Source organism: Zalophus californianus, chromosome X (genome assembly GCF_009762305.2).
Source record: "Zalophus californianus isolate mZalCal1 chromosome X, mZalCal1.pri.v2, whole genome shotgun sequence".
Lineage (NCBI taxonomy): Eukaryota > Metazoa > Chordata > Mammalia > Carnivora > Otariidae > Zalophus > Zalophus californianus.
This window is the reverse complement of record NC_045612.1, coordinates 47,591,821-47,605,133: the sequence shown is the minus strand read 5'-3', so window position 1 is coordinate 47,605,133 and position 13,313 is coordinate 47,591,821. Positions and strand designations below refer to the sequence as shown.

The 13,313-nt window shown below is 45.9% G+C and overlaps 2 protein-coding genes across 3 annotated transcripts in view; both read right to left on the bottom strand.

Moving 5' to 3' along the window:
- Positions 1–1,853: 1,853 nt before the first annotated feature.
- On the bottom strand, positions 1,854–4,708 carry TIMM8A (translocase of inner mitochondrial membrane 8A). The gene is made up of 2 exons (XM_027609607.2): positions 4,468–4,708; positions 1,854–2,919 (listed from the first exon to the last, which is right to left on the bottom strand). The coding sequence occupies exons 1-2, from the start codon at positions 4,597–4,599 to the stop codon at positions 2,758–2,760; spliced, it is 294 nt and encodes a 97-aa protein (XP_027465408.1). The 5' UTR covers positions 4,600–4,708; the 3' UTR covers positions 1,854–2,757.
- Positions 4,709–5,396: 688 nt separating this feature from the next.
- BTK (Bruton tyrosine kinase) overlaps positions 5,397–13,313 on the bottom strand; it is a 31,304-nt gene continuing 23,387 nt past the window's right edge. The window contains exons 10-18 of one of the 2 annotated variants that reach the window (XM_027608078.1): positions 13,072–13,151; positions 12,778–12,905; positions 11,876–11,950; positions 11,218–11,389; positions 10,485–10,701; positions 9,383–9,447; positions 8,671–8,789; positions 7,986–8,143; positions 5,397–5,898 (exon numbers count right to left, since the gene is read on the bottom strand). In XM_027608078.1, the coding sequence (XP_027463879.1) occupies positions 5,827–5,898; positions 7,986–8,143; positions 8,671–8,789; positions 9,383–9,447; positions 10,485–10,701; positions 11,218–11,389; positions 11,876–11,950; positions 12,778–12,905; positions 13,072–13,151 (1,086 nt within the window). In that variant the 3' untranslated portion in view covers positions 5,397–5,826. The remainder of the gene's footprint in view (positions 5,899–7,985; positions 8,144–8,670; positions 8,790–9,382; positions 9,448–10,484; positions 10,702–11,217; positions 11,390–11,875; positions 11,951–12,777; positions 12,906–13,071; positions 13,152–13,313) is intronic. The other variant, XM_027608079.1, reaches the window with a different exon arrangement.

Below are 13,313 nucleotides of genomic sequence, written 5' to 3'. Positions count from 1 at the left end.
AGAGTCTGCTAATTCAATCCTTTTGTTTCATACTTGGGAGTCTTAAGCATTCTACCCTGAATACTGAAATGAGAACTTTGAGTGTTATTAGGGCTGACAGTACCAACTTTCTATCAAGATTCTGAAGTTTCCGAGATTGACAAAGCAAAAAGCTCAAATTGTTGCTCTGGTATACTTAACCTCCTTGACGATGGGGACAATGTTCTACCTTTCCTTTCTCCCATTATCTTGTACCTAGTAGTACTGAACATACACTTGGTGCTCAAGCATACTGTATAAATCCAACAGACCCTCCCTCTCATTATGTACATTAGCTGAGCAAGCAGGTAACATTGTAAAAAAAAAGTTACATCTGTGTCTAAATGTGACTATTTTTTTAAAGATTTTATTTATTTGAGAGAGAGAATGAGAGACAGAAAGCACCAGAGGGAAGAAGGTCAGAGGGAGAAGCAGACCCCCCGCTGAGCAGGGAGCCCGATGTGGGACTCGATCCCGGGACTCCAGTTTCATGACCTGAGCCGAAGGCAGTCGCTTAACCAACTGAGCCACCCAGGCGCCCGTGACTGGAGTATTTTAATACTGTATAAAGGAAGAGTAAGGAATGATAGTTAATAATAAAACAGTAATATATACGAAAAAGGAGGAATAAGGAAGAATGAATAAGAAGGCAAAGATTAAAGGACCCTTCCTTTATGATTTGAGGTTTTCCATGAACACACTAAATTTTGTAGGAAAAAAAACAAAGGGGATATACAGATACAAAGTACATGCTAGACACCTACCCTAAGAGCCTGATTTTTCTTGGGACTTTAAAACGCCATTATTCTTACTGCTGTACATGTACAGGTTCTCCAAATAGCAGCTGGACCCTCCTAAAACTTAAGTTGTATCACATTACTCACCTGCTAAAAACACTCACGTGGCTCCCCATCTTGCTTGCTAAAAGCCAAGTCCTTGCAATGGCCTACAACCCCCTACATGATCAGTGCACTTACCTGCCTCCCAGCCCCAATCCGTCTCACGCTTATGTCTCTGACTTTATTTCTTACCATTCTCCTTACTCATTTTACTCCAGCCCTACTGACCTTTTGACTGTTCTACCTTAGTGTCACGGCATGCTGCTCTGACCTTGGGGCCTTTGGACCTGCTGTCATCTCTGCCTGCAATGTTCTTCACAGATACCAACATGGCTTGGTCATTTAATTCTGTTATCTCAAATAACAACAGCCCCACAAACAGTCCCTAATACCCCAGACTGCTTTTTCTCCATGGCACTCATTAAACGGACATATTTATGGGTTTGTTGCCTGTCTCCCCTCTCCTAGAACATAAGCTCCACATGGGCAGGGACTTCGTTTTTTGTGCACTCTTGAAGCCCTGGCACCAAAAACAGTGTCTGGCACAGAAAAATCACTTAAACTTTTGTAAATTTTTTCACCAGGATTTAAAAAAAAAAAAATCCTTGTGGTACCTATATGGTGGAAAGCTAAAAGGACTTGAGGCTTCTAGAAATGTGTATCTCCCCAACCTTCAGGGATCAGAACTAGAGGCTCCCAACACCTAGTTCCCTGTTAGGTCTACACTCCAGTCTACTAGCATCTGAAGTTGGGAGGGGAATCCAGTCATTATAACCTCGTCCACTCCACTCAGGGAGCTGACTGTCAGCACTGAATCCCTTCCCTCCCCAACTCATCTCAAGGTTCTCCTTTCTCACAAAAAGGTCAGACAAGACATCCCTGGAATACTGTGCTGTTACCTGCACAGATCAAGTACCCAGACAGGCTACACTTCAGTCTTGGAACCAGCCTACACCAAATCTCTCCAGGGTGCAGGTGATAACCAGAATAGAAAGCCTTCTGAATCAGAGTTTAATTTTGTAGAAGCTTTTATTTCAGTGATCAAAAGAATGCAATAAATGGAGTCTACACTGATTAACATTAGGCATGCACCTCTACCTGAAACTGCTGTTAGTTTTTGACTGGCCTAAATCTTTATAACCTATTTAGGCACATCTTTGAATTTTTCGGACCCTGATATACAGGGTAAGTAAGCTTCTTCCTTATGGCAGTTTAGTAATGAGAATTATGCTCACTGACTAGATTCCTTTTTAACTAAAGGCCTCTAGACATTCAGGCTACCTGTACTACCTCAAGACCATACCTTATACATTTAAGAAAATCACAGCATAAGGGAGGGAGAGAATCTAGAAAGCTGAGTGTATTGTATGAACATACCATAGATTTTTTTCCAGCACTGATAGTCAAAACACTAGTTAAGGAGGCCTATAGTTAAGTACCAAATTACTCTTCTCCCACTGCTTCCCTTTCTGAGACACAACGATGTATATCCAATCTCCCCAGAAATCTGAAATGAATCCACACAAATGACAGACTTCTGTGGTCCCACAATCAAATTATAGAAAGCAGTTCCACTATCAAAATTATAGGGAGCAGTTAATGGGACTTTGAGAAAGCACAGTCCCACATACAGTAATATGCATCTAGTAGAGTTTTCCATTCATCTGTCAATTGTTTTCACATGATTAGCATTAAAAAACACAATCAAGTACACATATGACCCTCAAACCCCCCCACACACACACACACAAAATTGGTCTTTGTTCATTCTCAGATGACAGGATGTCCCAAGAGTGACAAAGGTGGGAGCCAATTCCCCCATAGCCTTTTCTTCAACTATCCCATCAACCGCTCTTCATTTCTTGAACTACCTTCCTTTTCCAAAGAGGTAATGCTGAGATCAGTCAGAAAGACTTTCTGAGAAAACTGGCTTGGATTTCTGGGTCTGTTCCAGTCGATTCAAGATGAATTGGCTTGTATCAATGAAGCGCTCAACACAGTTCACAAAACAGGCCTCAGCCCGACTGTCCAACTTTGGCCCAGGCTTGTCCATGCACTTCTCCTGCTCAGGAAAGGTACAGAAACACAAAGAGAACTTGAGAAAAAATTCGGGACCGGGGGGGAGGGAGGGAAAGCTAACTTGTTATTTATAGGAAAAACTTCACCTAAAAACAGTATCTGATATGTTACTATTTCACATTTGGCATGTGGCAAGCAGTTACATTAAATTCTCACAACAACCCTACAAAATAGATACTATCATTAATCCTCATTTTACAAAGAAGGAAATCGTGGCAGAGATATTTTGCCCAAAGTTATTGGAACAGAAAATGGTGGAGCTATTATAGAGCCAAAAAAAGGGGGGGGGGAGCAAAATACAAGTGGAGTAACCTTTCACTGAATCTGGTTTTAACTCCACAATGTTGCCAACATTAAATGCCTTTAGAGTAACTGCAGGGAAAAAAGGGTGAAAGAATAAATCGCGTGACACCCTAAAACCTACCGAAGAAAAAAAAAGGAATTTATTACCCAAGATTCTATAACCTTGTCTACTTAAGCCAGAAGTTCTTGAATACTCTCAAGATGAATGGAAAATTCTATGAATTTTCCTAAAGGACCCACAGCTTACAGATTCTTAAAGGAGTCCTTAACCACACCCGCTTCTGGCCAAAGAATCAGTTTTTTTTTAAGAATCAAAGCACCAAGGAGTACATAAAGTAAGCATCTGTTAGGGGTCAGAGTCCAGCAATACCATAGGTTTATGTGAAAGGGACTACGGAACTGATGACTGTATATAGTTCAAGTAAGTGGTTCAAATGAATTTTGTTCGTTATTCTCTGCTGTGTACACAAACCTCAGACTCTCCACTTCCAAGGAAAATTATCCTTAGCCTCTAAATCCTGAGATTTTTTCTTTCACAAGGCATGGCGGTTATGCTGTCCTTGGCAGCCAGAGAACACTTTGATCCCCAGCTGCAAATGCTTCCGTCCTTTCGACAAAGTCCCCTCACAGAGCATACTCAATTCCTCAACCTTCAGACCTGAAAGAGCTTGGTATTACACAACAACCCAACAAGAAAGCGAGTGTGTGTGTGTGTGTGTGTGTGTGTGTGTGTGTGTGTGTGTGTGTGTGGCGGGGGGGGGGATTACGCCACTTCTACAGTTAGTGGGCTAGAGCCACTCATTTCTCACGGGCAACAGCAACTGGGTAATCCAGGTAAACCCTGAGAAGTCCAGGAACAGGAGACTCACTCCCTGGGAATCGGGGCTCAAAAAAAAAAAACTCAGTATTGGTGGCTCTCATCAGTCTTGGTGACCAGCAATGGGCAGCTTCAACCTCAGGTGCCCAAAGTGCTGCTTGGGACAGGGGCAAAAGTCGGCTGTGATCCCCAGTCCTCGGCACCAACAAAGCCAAGGTCTGGGGTGAGAGTCCTCCGAGAAGCGGAGTCACCTTTTCTACCTTCCGGCTTGATCTGAGAAACCTGAAGAAACCAAGGCGATGCTAACCGGTCCTCCCCCTCCCCGAATCCCGGACGTTCTGGGGGGTCCCGCCGGGCAAGGGCAGGGGGAAAGTAGGTACAGTGGCCAGGTCCCAGCCCCAGGCTCCTTACCCAACAAAGTTCCGTCATCTGATGCACCAGTTGCTGGAAGCGTTGCTTCTGAGTCTCCACCTCGATGAAATGTTGCAGCTGTGGGTCCACCGAGCCCAAACCCGCCGCGGACGATGACGAGGAGGAATCCATCCCAGCGCCGCCACGCGTGCCGAGACGAACTCCGCACCAACTCACCGACCTTCACGTGTCTCCGCGACGGAACCGGAACCACAACCTGCCGTCTCTGGGCCCGCCCCCGTGAGCGCACCGCGCCGGCGCGCGGCCCCGGGCGCGGCCCTGCACCCCCCACTCCCCACCCCCACCCCACCCCCGCCCCCGCCGGCCGCTCCTCCCAGCCGTCGGTGCGCCCGGTTCCCGCCTGCGACCCCGCAGCAGCAACCCACGTGAGCCCTGAGGTCTCGGGGCATGCAGCCCAGTGCTGCGGTGCTGACAAGACGTTATTCCCAAAAAGAAAGGGGAAAAAAGTAAAAAAGGAAGTTACTTAACACCACGTGGCCGGTTTCCGGCCGGCCCAACAGCCCCGCCCCTGCCCGCTTCCAAATTGGCCCGCGCTTTTCCCGCTGCAGTGCTGGTGCTTTCTTGGCCCAGATAGCTTGGCCCGTCTCTTAGCCATCCAGTTTTCTTTGAGGGTGTTTTGCCTCCTGATGGAGGAGAAAGAGGCTCCGATAGAATTTGTCCCCAACTTTCAGATTCATTCCGGTAATATTACATGCCCGCTCTGTGCCAGGCACTGGTGCTTTGCTTGTGAGTTTGTCTCTGACTCAGAGCCAGAATTTTCCATGAGCCAGAGGGGTTAAATTGCTGAGGATCTTGAGTTCTCAAAGTAGGAATATGCCAAACCAATGCCACACAACAGTTTTCTGGAACACTGAGATAGGGCGCTCCAGGGAGGTTGCATGATTAATCGAGATAGCAAGAAAACTTAATGCTTTCCAGTAATTTTATTTTATCAAAACACCCTCCCCTCCCATTTTTATGACACCATTTTATTCTTGCCAAATTCTGCCTCCCTCCCCCAAGCTCTAATGCCTACCCAAAGAGCTGTTGGACCCCTTGTCAGGCTATTTACACCCCTCCCTCCCCCAAACTTTCCATCCCAAATTCAGTCTGTCTTAATACTCCTGGAAAATTTTCTCTCTGAGGACAATACCAGGCACAATAATTCCTTGGTTTTTGCTCAGAAGGTACTATCTCAGAGAATTAAAGAAGAGAGTCATTCCTAGATGTAGAGAGGGGCCTTTGTGTATTCATTGAGAGCACAAGGCTCCAGGGCCTGTAAGCCTGGGATTTCCTCCAAAGAAGTGAAATTGGGGCTTGTGGAGAAGAGGAATGGAACCAAGAAGCTTATTGGTGAGCTCAGGATTCTTCATCCATGACATCTAGGATGTTGCTCAGAAGAATTTTGAAAGTGGGACGTTCCTCTGCTTTCTAAAACCAAAGAAAAAGCAGGCTGTTACAGTGGGCTAGAATCCAGAATTCAAGGGAAATGCAGTGAGTAAGCAGAAATGTTTATTAAGTATATACTATATGCCCTGTAGCATACCCTGTCAATTACACACACACACACACACAAGAAAGAAAAAGGAAAAGAAACTGAAGTGCTCCATGAAGTCCTTGTTCACTTTTCATCTTTAGTAACCCAGGTTATTAATGTGATGAGGACAATTTGCAAATTAAACTGGCAAACACTGATTAAAAACTGAGGGCAAATTCATTACAGACTTGTACACCAGTACATCATTATTTTGGATCCTCAAATGAAAAATGGCTAACTAAACAAGTTTAAATGTTTGCCAGAACTGAAATCTTGTAAACTTTCAAACACTGTTTTATCATACCATAGCCAAAGTTTTACAGAGGAATTAACATCTCAAGACCATGGGCTACATCACTGAATAGGGATCCCGAGCACCTGGGACATTTTATTACCATTGTCTGGCCTCTAGACTAAGGCCCTTTGTGACAGCCATGATCCACAAACCCCTAGGGTTTTACTAAACATACTGTGAAAACTGGACCAAGACTATCCCTAAGGCCCCTGCCCATGAGTCTATGAATGAACATTAGGGATAACGGATACAAGGAAGTCAAGCAAGAACTTTGTATTTATTTATGGTAACAGATCTCTAGACGGAGTTTAGATTTAAAAATATAACAAGTCAGAGGACACCTGGGTGGTTCAGTTGGTTAAGCATCTACCTTCAGCTCAGGTCATGATCCCAGGGTCCTGGGCTTGAGCCCCATATCAGTCTTCGGGCTTAGTGGGAAGTCTGCTTCTCTCTCTCTCTCTCTCTCTTTCTCTCTGCCCCTCCCCACTGCTTGTTCTCTCTTTCTCTCAAATAAATAAATAAAATCTTTCAATTTCTTGTTCCTTTGAATCAGTGGTTCTTAAACTGCACTGAGTATCAGAATTTCCTGGGAAGTTTAAAAGGACATTTCTGGGTTCTGCTTCAGACATACCTAATTGGAATCTCTGAGGATAAGGCCCAGCCATTTGCAGTTTTAAGAGTTCCCCAGGGATTCTGATATGCACCCAGTTTCAAGAGTATTACTTTAAACAGGCTGTGGAGAAAGGGCCTGTCTGAAATAGTTAAACTAGCAGAGTGAGGATGTCCTAGTTGGGAGGGAGCACAGTCAGTCCCCCTTAATCCTGCATGGCACAGGTGAGAGAAGAGAAATGGTTGTCCCTTTCTCCACACTTCCCCTGTGACCTCAGTTACTTGTTGAAGGGAAAGGAGCCACGCTCTGATCCAAGTCCCCACTTTTCAGCCCCCCAAGAGGGCTCCAGCTTCACGTATGTGCTTGTTGGACACCGTCCTGCCCTGTTTCTAGCACTGCAGCATTCATTTCCTACTAGAGATTTCGGTTGCCGAATTAAGGTTGCCAAGGACCTACCAAAAAGTGGAGAAAGCACCTCTGAAAGAACCCAAGGTGAGAGCAATAAAACATTTTAGTAATAGTGGGACAGGCTCCCTGTTTTCAAAATACCACATCTACCCACATACCCCGCGATGCACCCCATTTAAAAATAAAAAAATGACCACGACCTATTTTAGTTCCCTTTCAGGAGGGTTTTTTTTTTTTTTTTTAATTCCAGTTAGGATCACAGCCAAAAAAGATTGGCAGTTAGTTAGTCTAATAGAAGAAAAGGCTAATGACTTCCAAAGGAATGAACATACATTTTAATGGCTTTTCTTTTGAAGTGTCCATATGTTTGGCCGAATGCCTTTAGCTGCCTGCTTATGCTAGGTGACACAGCCCCACAGCATCCCCTCCCCCTGAAGCTGAGTTGGTAATGGGGTCTGCTGAGGATACTCTAGTGGGAACTAGATGAGCCTGGGAAAGTCTTTGGCCATGAAAGGACTGGGGTACAGGTGGAGTCCCAGGATGTGTGTGGCTATCAGTGTGTGCCCAGCTGCCACAGAGCCGGGGAGAGTGGGGCCTGGGGGCCTGGCTGGCTAAATGGGAAGGGAGGCTCAAGGAAATAATTTGAGAGGTCCCCCCAAAACACTTACCTCATGCCAGCAGCTGTACATGATGGTATATACCCTCTCTGAAGCTAGATGAGGCCTATAGAGACGTAGGCCTTGGGCAATGTGCTCTGCGGTTTCACTGTTAGTAAATCTTTCATATGGCATCTTCCCCAGAGAGTAAATCTCCCACATCAAAACCCCTAGGAAATGAAGAAAATGCAGTAAGTCGATTTGCAGTCTCTTTGGGTAGTTGGGCTCCTCGTCTTCCTAGATCAACCTCAAATACTAGATTTCAGCTGATTCCCCACTCTGTGAATTTTACATTTTGTCCAAACTTCTGCTCTCATACTGACCACGCTGGAGGGTAGTCAGGGTTGGACTGGACAATTAGCTCCTCTGGAGTGAGACAGCCTCTTATTTGTCTTTGTAATTAGAGGGTCTGGCAGCGTCCCTTGGTACATAATCAGTATTCAGAAGCTGTGGAATACTGAACAAATTGTTTGTTCCTCTCAGTATATTCTAAGTCCTAAGAAGGCAGGGATCATGTCTAGGTTACTCTTTTTATCCTCAGGAACCCCTGTGGTGCCTGACAATAGCAAGCACTTCCTAAGGGTTAGGGGAAGGAAAACAACACATAATAATCTCTCTGTGCAGGTTGCAGTGTCAGTTTCCCCAATGCATTCCTCTTCCTTTGAGCTGTATAATCTGTATAATTCCCTCCACTTACCAAAAGCCCAGATGTCAGATTTGCTGCTGAACTTGCTATACATAAGGACTTCTGGTGGAGACCACCGGACTGGAAACTTGGAGCCTACTGAGCTTGTATATTCATCATCCAGGACATACCTGCGGGGGTCAGGACTTGTCACTGTTACGATTTTGGAGAGCTTGACATTTACTTACATTTTCTTGGCACAGTTCCAGGTGCCAAGGAAATACATGCTTGCAGGCCCCCCAGTGTCTTTTACAAATGTAACTTTTAGTGTATTCCTGTTTTTGTATCTGATTTAGCTTTCCTCATTGACGATATGGTTACGGCAAAGATGACGTAATAAGATCTATTAGGTACTCCCCTCCTCTTCTCTGTCCCCCTCTCTGTTTTATCCTTCCTTCTATGCTGCCCTTGCCAGTGGGAATTAGACTGATTAGGAAAGAAGGAGATACTGGGGGGGGGCAAAGACAACAGGATTAACAGATCAAGATAGGGTATCGGGGAATCTTAGCTTTAAAAAGACGGAGGGAGAAAGGCGAGGAGAGGGATATTACAATAAAACAAAAGGAGGAAGAATTCAGAGGAAAAAAAGGGATAGAAAGAGGGTGGAAAAGACTAGAATGAGGGGGAAAACAGAAAGGGAGAGGATTCAAAACAAAAATGCTGCCTCATGTTTGTACTGTGCTATTTTTACTTTTAGAGGGAAAGATGAAAAAGGCACACCCACCTGGAGAGGCCGAAGTCAGATACTTTAACAACTCCTTGATCATTTACCAAACAGTTTCGAGCCGCCTGTAATACAACAGTTACCAGTGACACTGTCACCAGCACACAGGTTAAAGGCACCAAGCTTCTGCCCACCAGGGGAATGAAGCCAGGGAAGCCTCATCTCTTTCAACTCAAGAGACACTTTCCCACCCAGCAGGAGTCAGGTGATGCCACTGAGAAACTCGGATGCATTTCTACTACATCTAAAGCGACCTGATGTATAGACAGAAGTAAAGCATCGGAGGGCATGCAGAATGATTTCATTCATACCGACGATTCCCTGACACCCTGTCCTCTGCTGAATTGCTGAGAGAATGAGGGAGAACCCAAGGCAAGTGTGTTTTGTTTTGTTGTGTTTGCTTTCCTGCCAGTGGGGCTAAGACAAATTGAACCTTGGCCTGGCTGCCATAGACAGGGGCACAAAACTCCGAGGCCTCTAGAGGCCAGGCAACCGAACTGATAGAGGGAAGGGGGGTGGGTGGATCGCAGGAAAATGCAGAGCACGCCCTTTGGTCCAAAGGAGGTGAGCTGCCCCTCGGCTCCAGGCGACTGTTAGCGTGGCCTGTGAGAATGAGCCTGATGTTTCAGGGTGGCCAAGATTGTCACGAGAGGCTGGAAATACAGTTTTTTCAGATGTGTTTTTCAGTGTTTGCTAGCTAATCTATAACATTGGAAAAAAACAACAATGAATGTTACCCACAGGCCCCCAGGATATGACTCTGTAACCAAATGATGACTCTGTGCCAGGAGCAGCCCCATTGGGAAGTGGGGTTGCCCTTCTGTTCTGGGTGGGGGACCCCACCATTTCCTTGTTGCCGTAGGGGGCTGGGCATGAGTCACGGCTCCAGCTCCCATCATGGCACGACTTGTAGTGTTGAGGCTGGAGATCCTCGACTGGCTGATCACTGGGGCACGGGCTCACCTAACTCTTAATGTTTTCTGGATAAAACTGAAATGATGGTTCCGGCCACCCTCCTCATCCAGGTATGATCTATCTTTCTTCCACTGCTGCTTCTACCCCCTCAGTCCTTGGTCCCAGGCCAATCCTTCTGAGGTCCTACCAGGTCCCGGTGAAGGAATTGCTTTGACTCCAGGTATTCCATGGCTTCGCAGACATCCTTGCACATCTCCAGCAGCTGCTGAGTCTGGAAGCGGTTGCGCATTTCCCTCAGGTAGTTCAGGAGGCAGCCATTGGCCATGTACTCGGTGATGATGAAGATGGGGCGCTGTTTGGTGCAGACGCCATACAGCTGTACCAGCTTCTCATGGGAAAGATTCCTACAGAGAGGCAACAAACCAGTCCTCCCTTTCTGGCTCTCCATACTAATGAGAAAGGGGCTGGAGAGGAAAGGGGTTGGTCTGGAAGTAGAGCATCAGATAAGGGCCCATGATAACAAGTTGAGCTTCCTCCTTCCCACCCTGAACCCCAAAAGTGCCTAATATGTGAGGGCAGGCAGGGATATGGAGCCCAAACAGAACAGAAAATAAGCCCAGGGCTGACTGAACACTAAGGCTAGTCAGAACCCATCTTCCCTTTGAAAGTCTCATTTTCCATGTTTATCCCCAAATACTACTGAGGTAGTACACACCCAAGACCAACACTGTTATCCACCAATATCTAAGGCAGAGAAATGGTTACCTTAGCAGTTAGTACTCCCGCCAATCAAAGATTGACCTCAGGCCCTGGTCCCAAATCTCTCTCACTCTAAGTCACCTTAAGCCACAATGGAAACTGTCCTGGTAATTCCTAGACTCAGCAACTGGGTTGAGGGTTGAGTTTGGGCTGTAACTCACATCATGACTTTGGCTTCTTCAATGAACTCATCCTCGGACATGGAGCCTTCTTTGATCATCTTGATGGCCACATCGTACTGGCCTCTCCATTTCCCATACTTCACTACCCCAAACTGTCCAGTCCCCAGCTCCTTCAAGAAGGTCAGGTCCTTTGGATCGATTTCCCATGATCCTATAACAACAAAGCCTTGATATGATTTTTTGGGGAATCATGTATGTGTAATTCCTACAATAGATAAGAATCCCTAGTGGGGGTAGAAATAGGCAAGCGGTAAAAGGGAAATGCTCCGGAGTGCTAATCTATCTTTGCTCAGGTAAATCTCAGGGACAGGATGGTTACTGGTTGGAGGAATTGGCATTTTAGGTGCCAGGCAGCCATAAAGAAAGGAGAAACTAGACAACCTCTTAAAATCCCTTTATGATTTTTTTTTTTTTTAATCACACAGTTAAAAAATAATTCCTTTCAGAATCTGTGTGTTTGCAATCCCAGTAGGAGCCACCAGAGGGAGAAAAAATATTAAATAACTTGTTTGGCCCTGACTTAATCTTCCTCAAGGCAGCTGGTGCGGGACAGTGTGCTGCAAGGTCTAGTTGGGTCTGCCAAAGGTGGTCCTTGTCACTGGCCCATCCACCCTACCCTAGAGAAATAAGTAGTTACCGTAGCCCAGGCCCGCAGTGGAAGGTGCATTCTTGTTTTGTTGAGACACTGGATATTTGAGCCTAGATATGAGCCCTGAAACATACAGAGAAGAGGGTCATGCTGCTGGTGCAGTGTGGGAAGTGGGACGCTGCACACAGCCTCACATAAAGCCTCACACTTCTGACAGTCATCTTTCTGACACATTTTGAATCCCAGGGGATCTCCACGAACACCAATGTTTCTGGAAGCTTCTCCTCTCACAAAAGAATTTTCAGAAGAAAAAAAGAGAGAGAAAATACACATTGAAATACACTCCCCAACTAAATATATCCCCACCTCCCAACCCAGGCTTAGCTCACATCCAACTTCTGCTTTTGACACTGCAAAGTGTTACTGGGACCCCCTAAAATGACGGCCTTGAGACTGCCTTGCGTGGAGGTAGCAGATAGTAGCAAGTCTTCTGAGTGAAGCTTATCCCATGTCTTCATGCCCTCACCAATCTCCAGGTTTTCAAATGTCCACCCTGCTTAGAAACTGTCTTCGGGTATTGTCCAACCTGTATGTTCTTTGAGGGCAAGGACCTTGACTGATAATTTCACTGTGTTCTCCTCCAGTACCAAGAAAATTGCTGCGTTTACAGTAGGACCTCAATGAGTACTTGCTCATTTGTTAATTACCAGACTCTTCTATGTCTTTCCTTAGCACTGAGCATCAGTCACCCGATAAGAAGTCACTCCCTGCTGGCTGTAAAGTGGGCCTTTGACCGCCTCTTTACTTGATCTCGCCCTGACATCATTGGGGTTTTCTTTCACCAAATTTGCCCTGCCCTATGAGGCTTTTTCTTCCCCTCACCACCTTGTCCCAAATTGCCTCTCCTGGCTCTTGTCACATCATTTTTCTCTGGTGCCCCTGATTCTCACCGGCAGAGTTATGCTGATGGTAGTTGATGAGCTCGGGGATGGTGCTGAAAAGGTGCTTCTCTGCCAGGTAATACTGGCTCTGAGGTGTGGAACACACAACGTAATGGCGGATCACCCCTTGAGGATCCCTGAAGAAGTGGAGGCTGAGTCAGTGACTTGGGAACAAGGGTCAGCAGGACCCAAGAAGTAAAGTGAGATGAATTTTGAGTGTTAAGGGGCAGAGACAGTAGGAGGGGCCCACCATGAAAATACCTCTGTCCGTTGTCCCCAGGGCCTTGAAACAGTAACACTCACCCTGTTGATTTAGCAAACACAGACACAGTGTATTTTCCAGCTTTGCTGGAGTCTCTGACAATGAAACCTCCTTCTTTCCCCTGAAATGACGAAAAAGAAGCCGACTTTAAGGAGGAAGTGGCACTCACACCTGCATTCCGCCTGCCCAAACTTGAGAGAAAAATTGAAGCCCTAATTTTACTGCCCTTCCATAAAATGGCAGTCTTGACACCTCCTTGCCTTGAGGTGACAGAGAGCAGCAA

Coding starts and splice junctions, on each gene's coding strand:
- TIMM8A (XM_027609607.2), bottom strand. CDS start 4,599: ATGGATTCCTCCTCGTCATCGTCCGCGGCGGGTTTGGGCTCGGTGGAC. Junction 2,920..4,467: donor AGATGACGGAACTTTGTTGG/GTAAGGAGCCTG, acceptor TTTCCTGAGCAG/GAGAAGTGCATGGACAAGCC.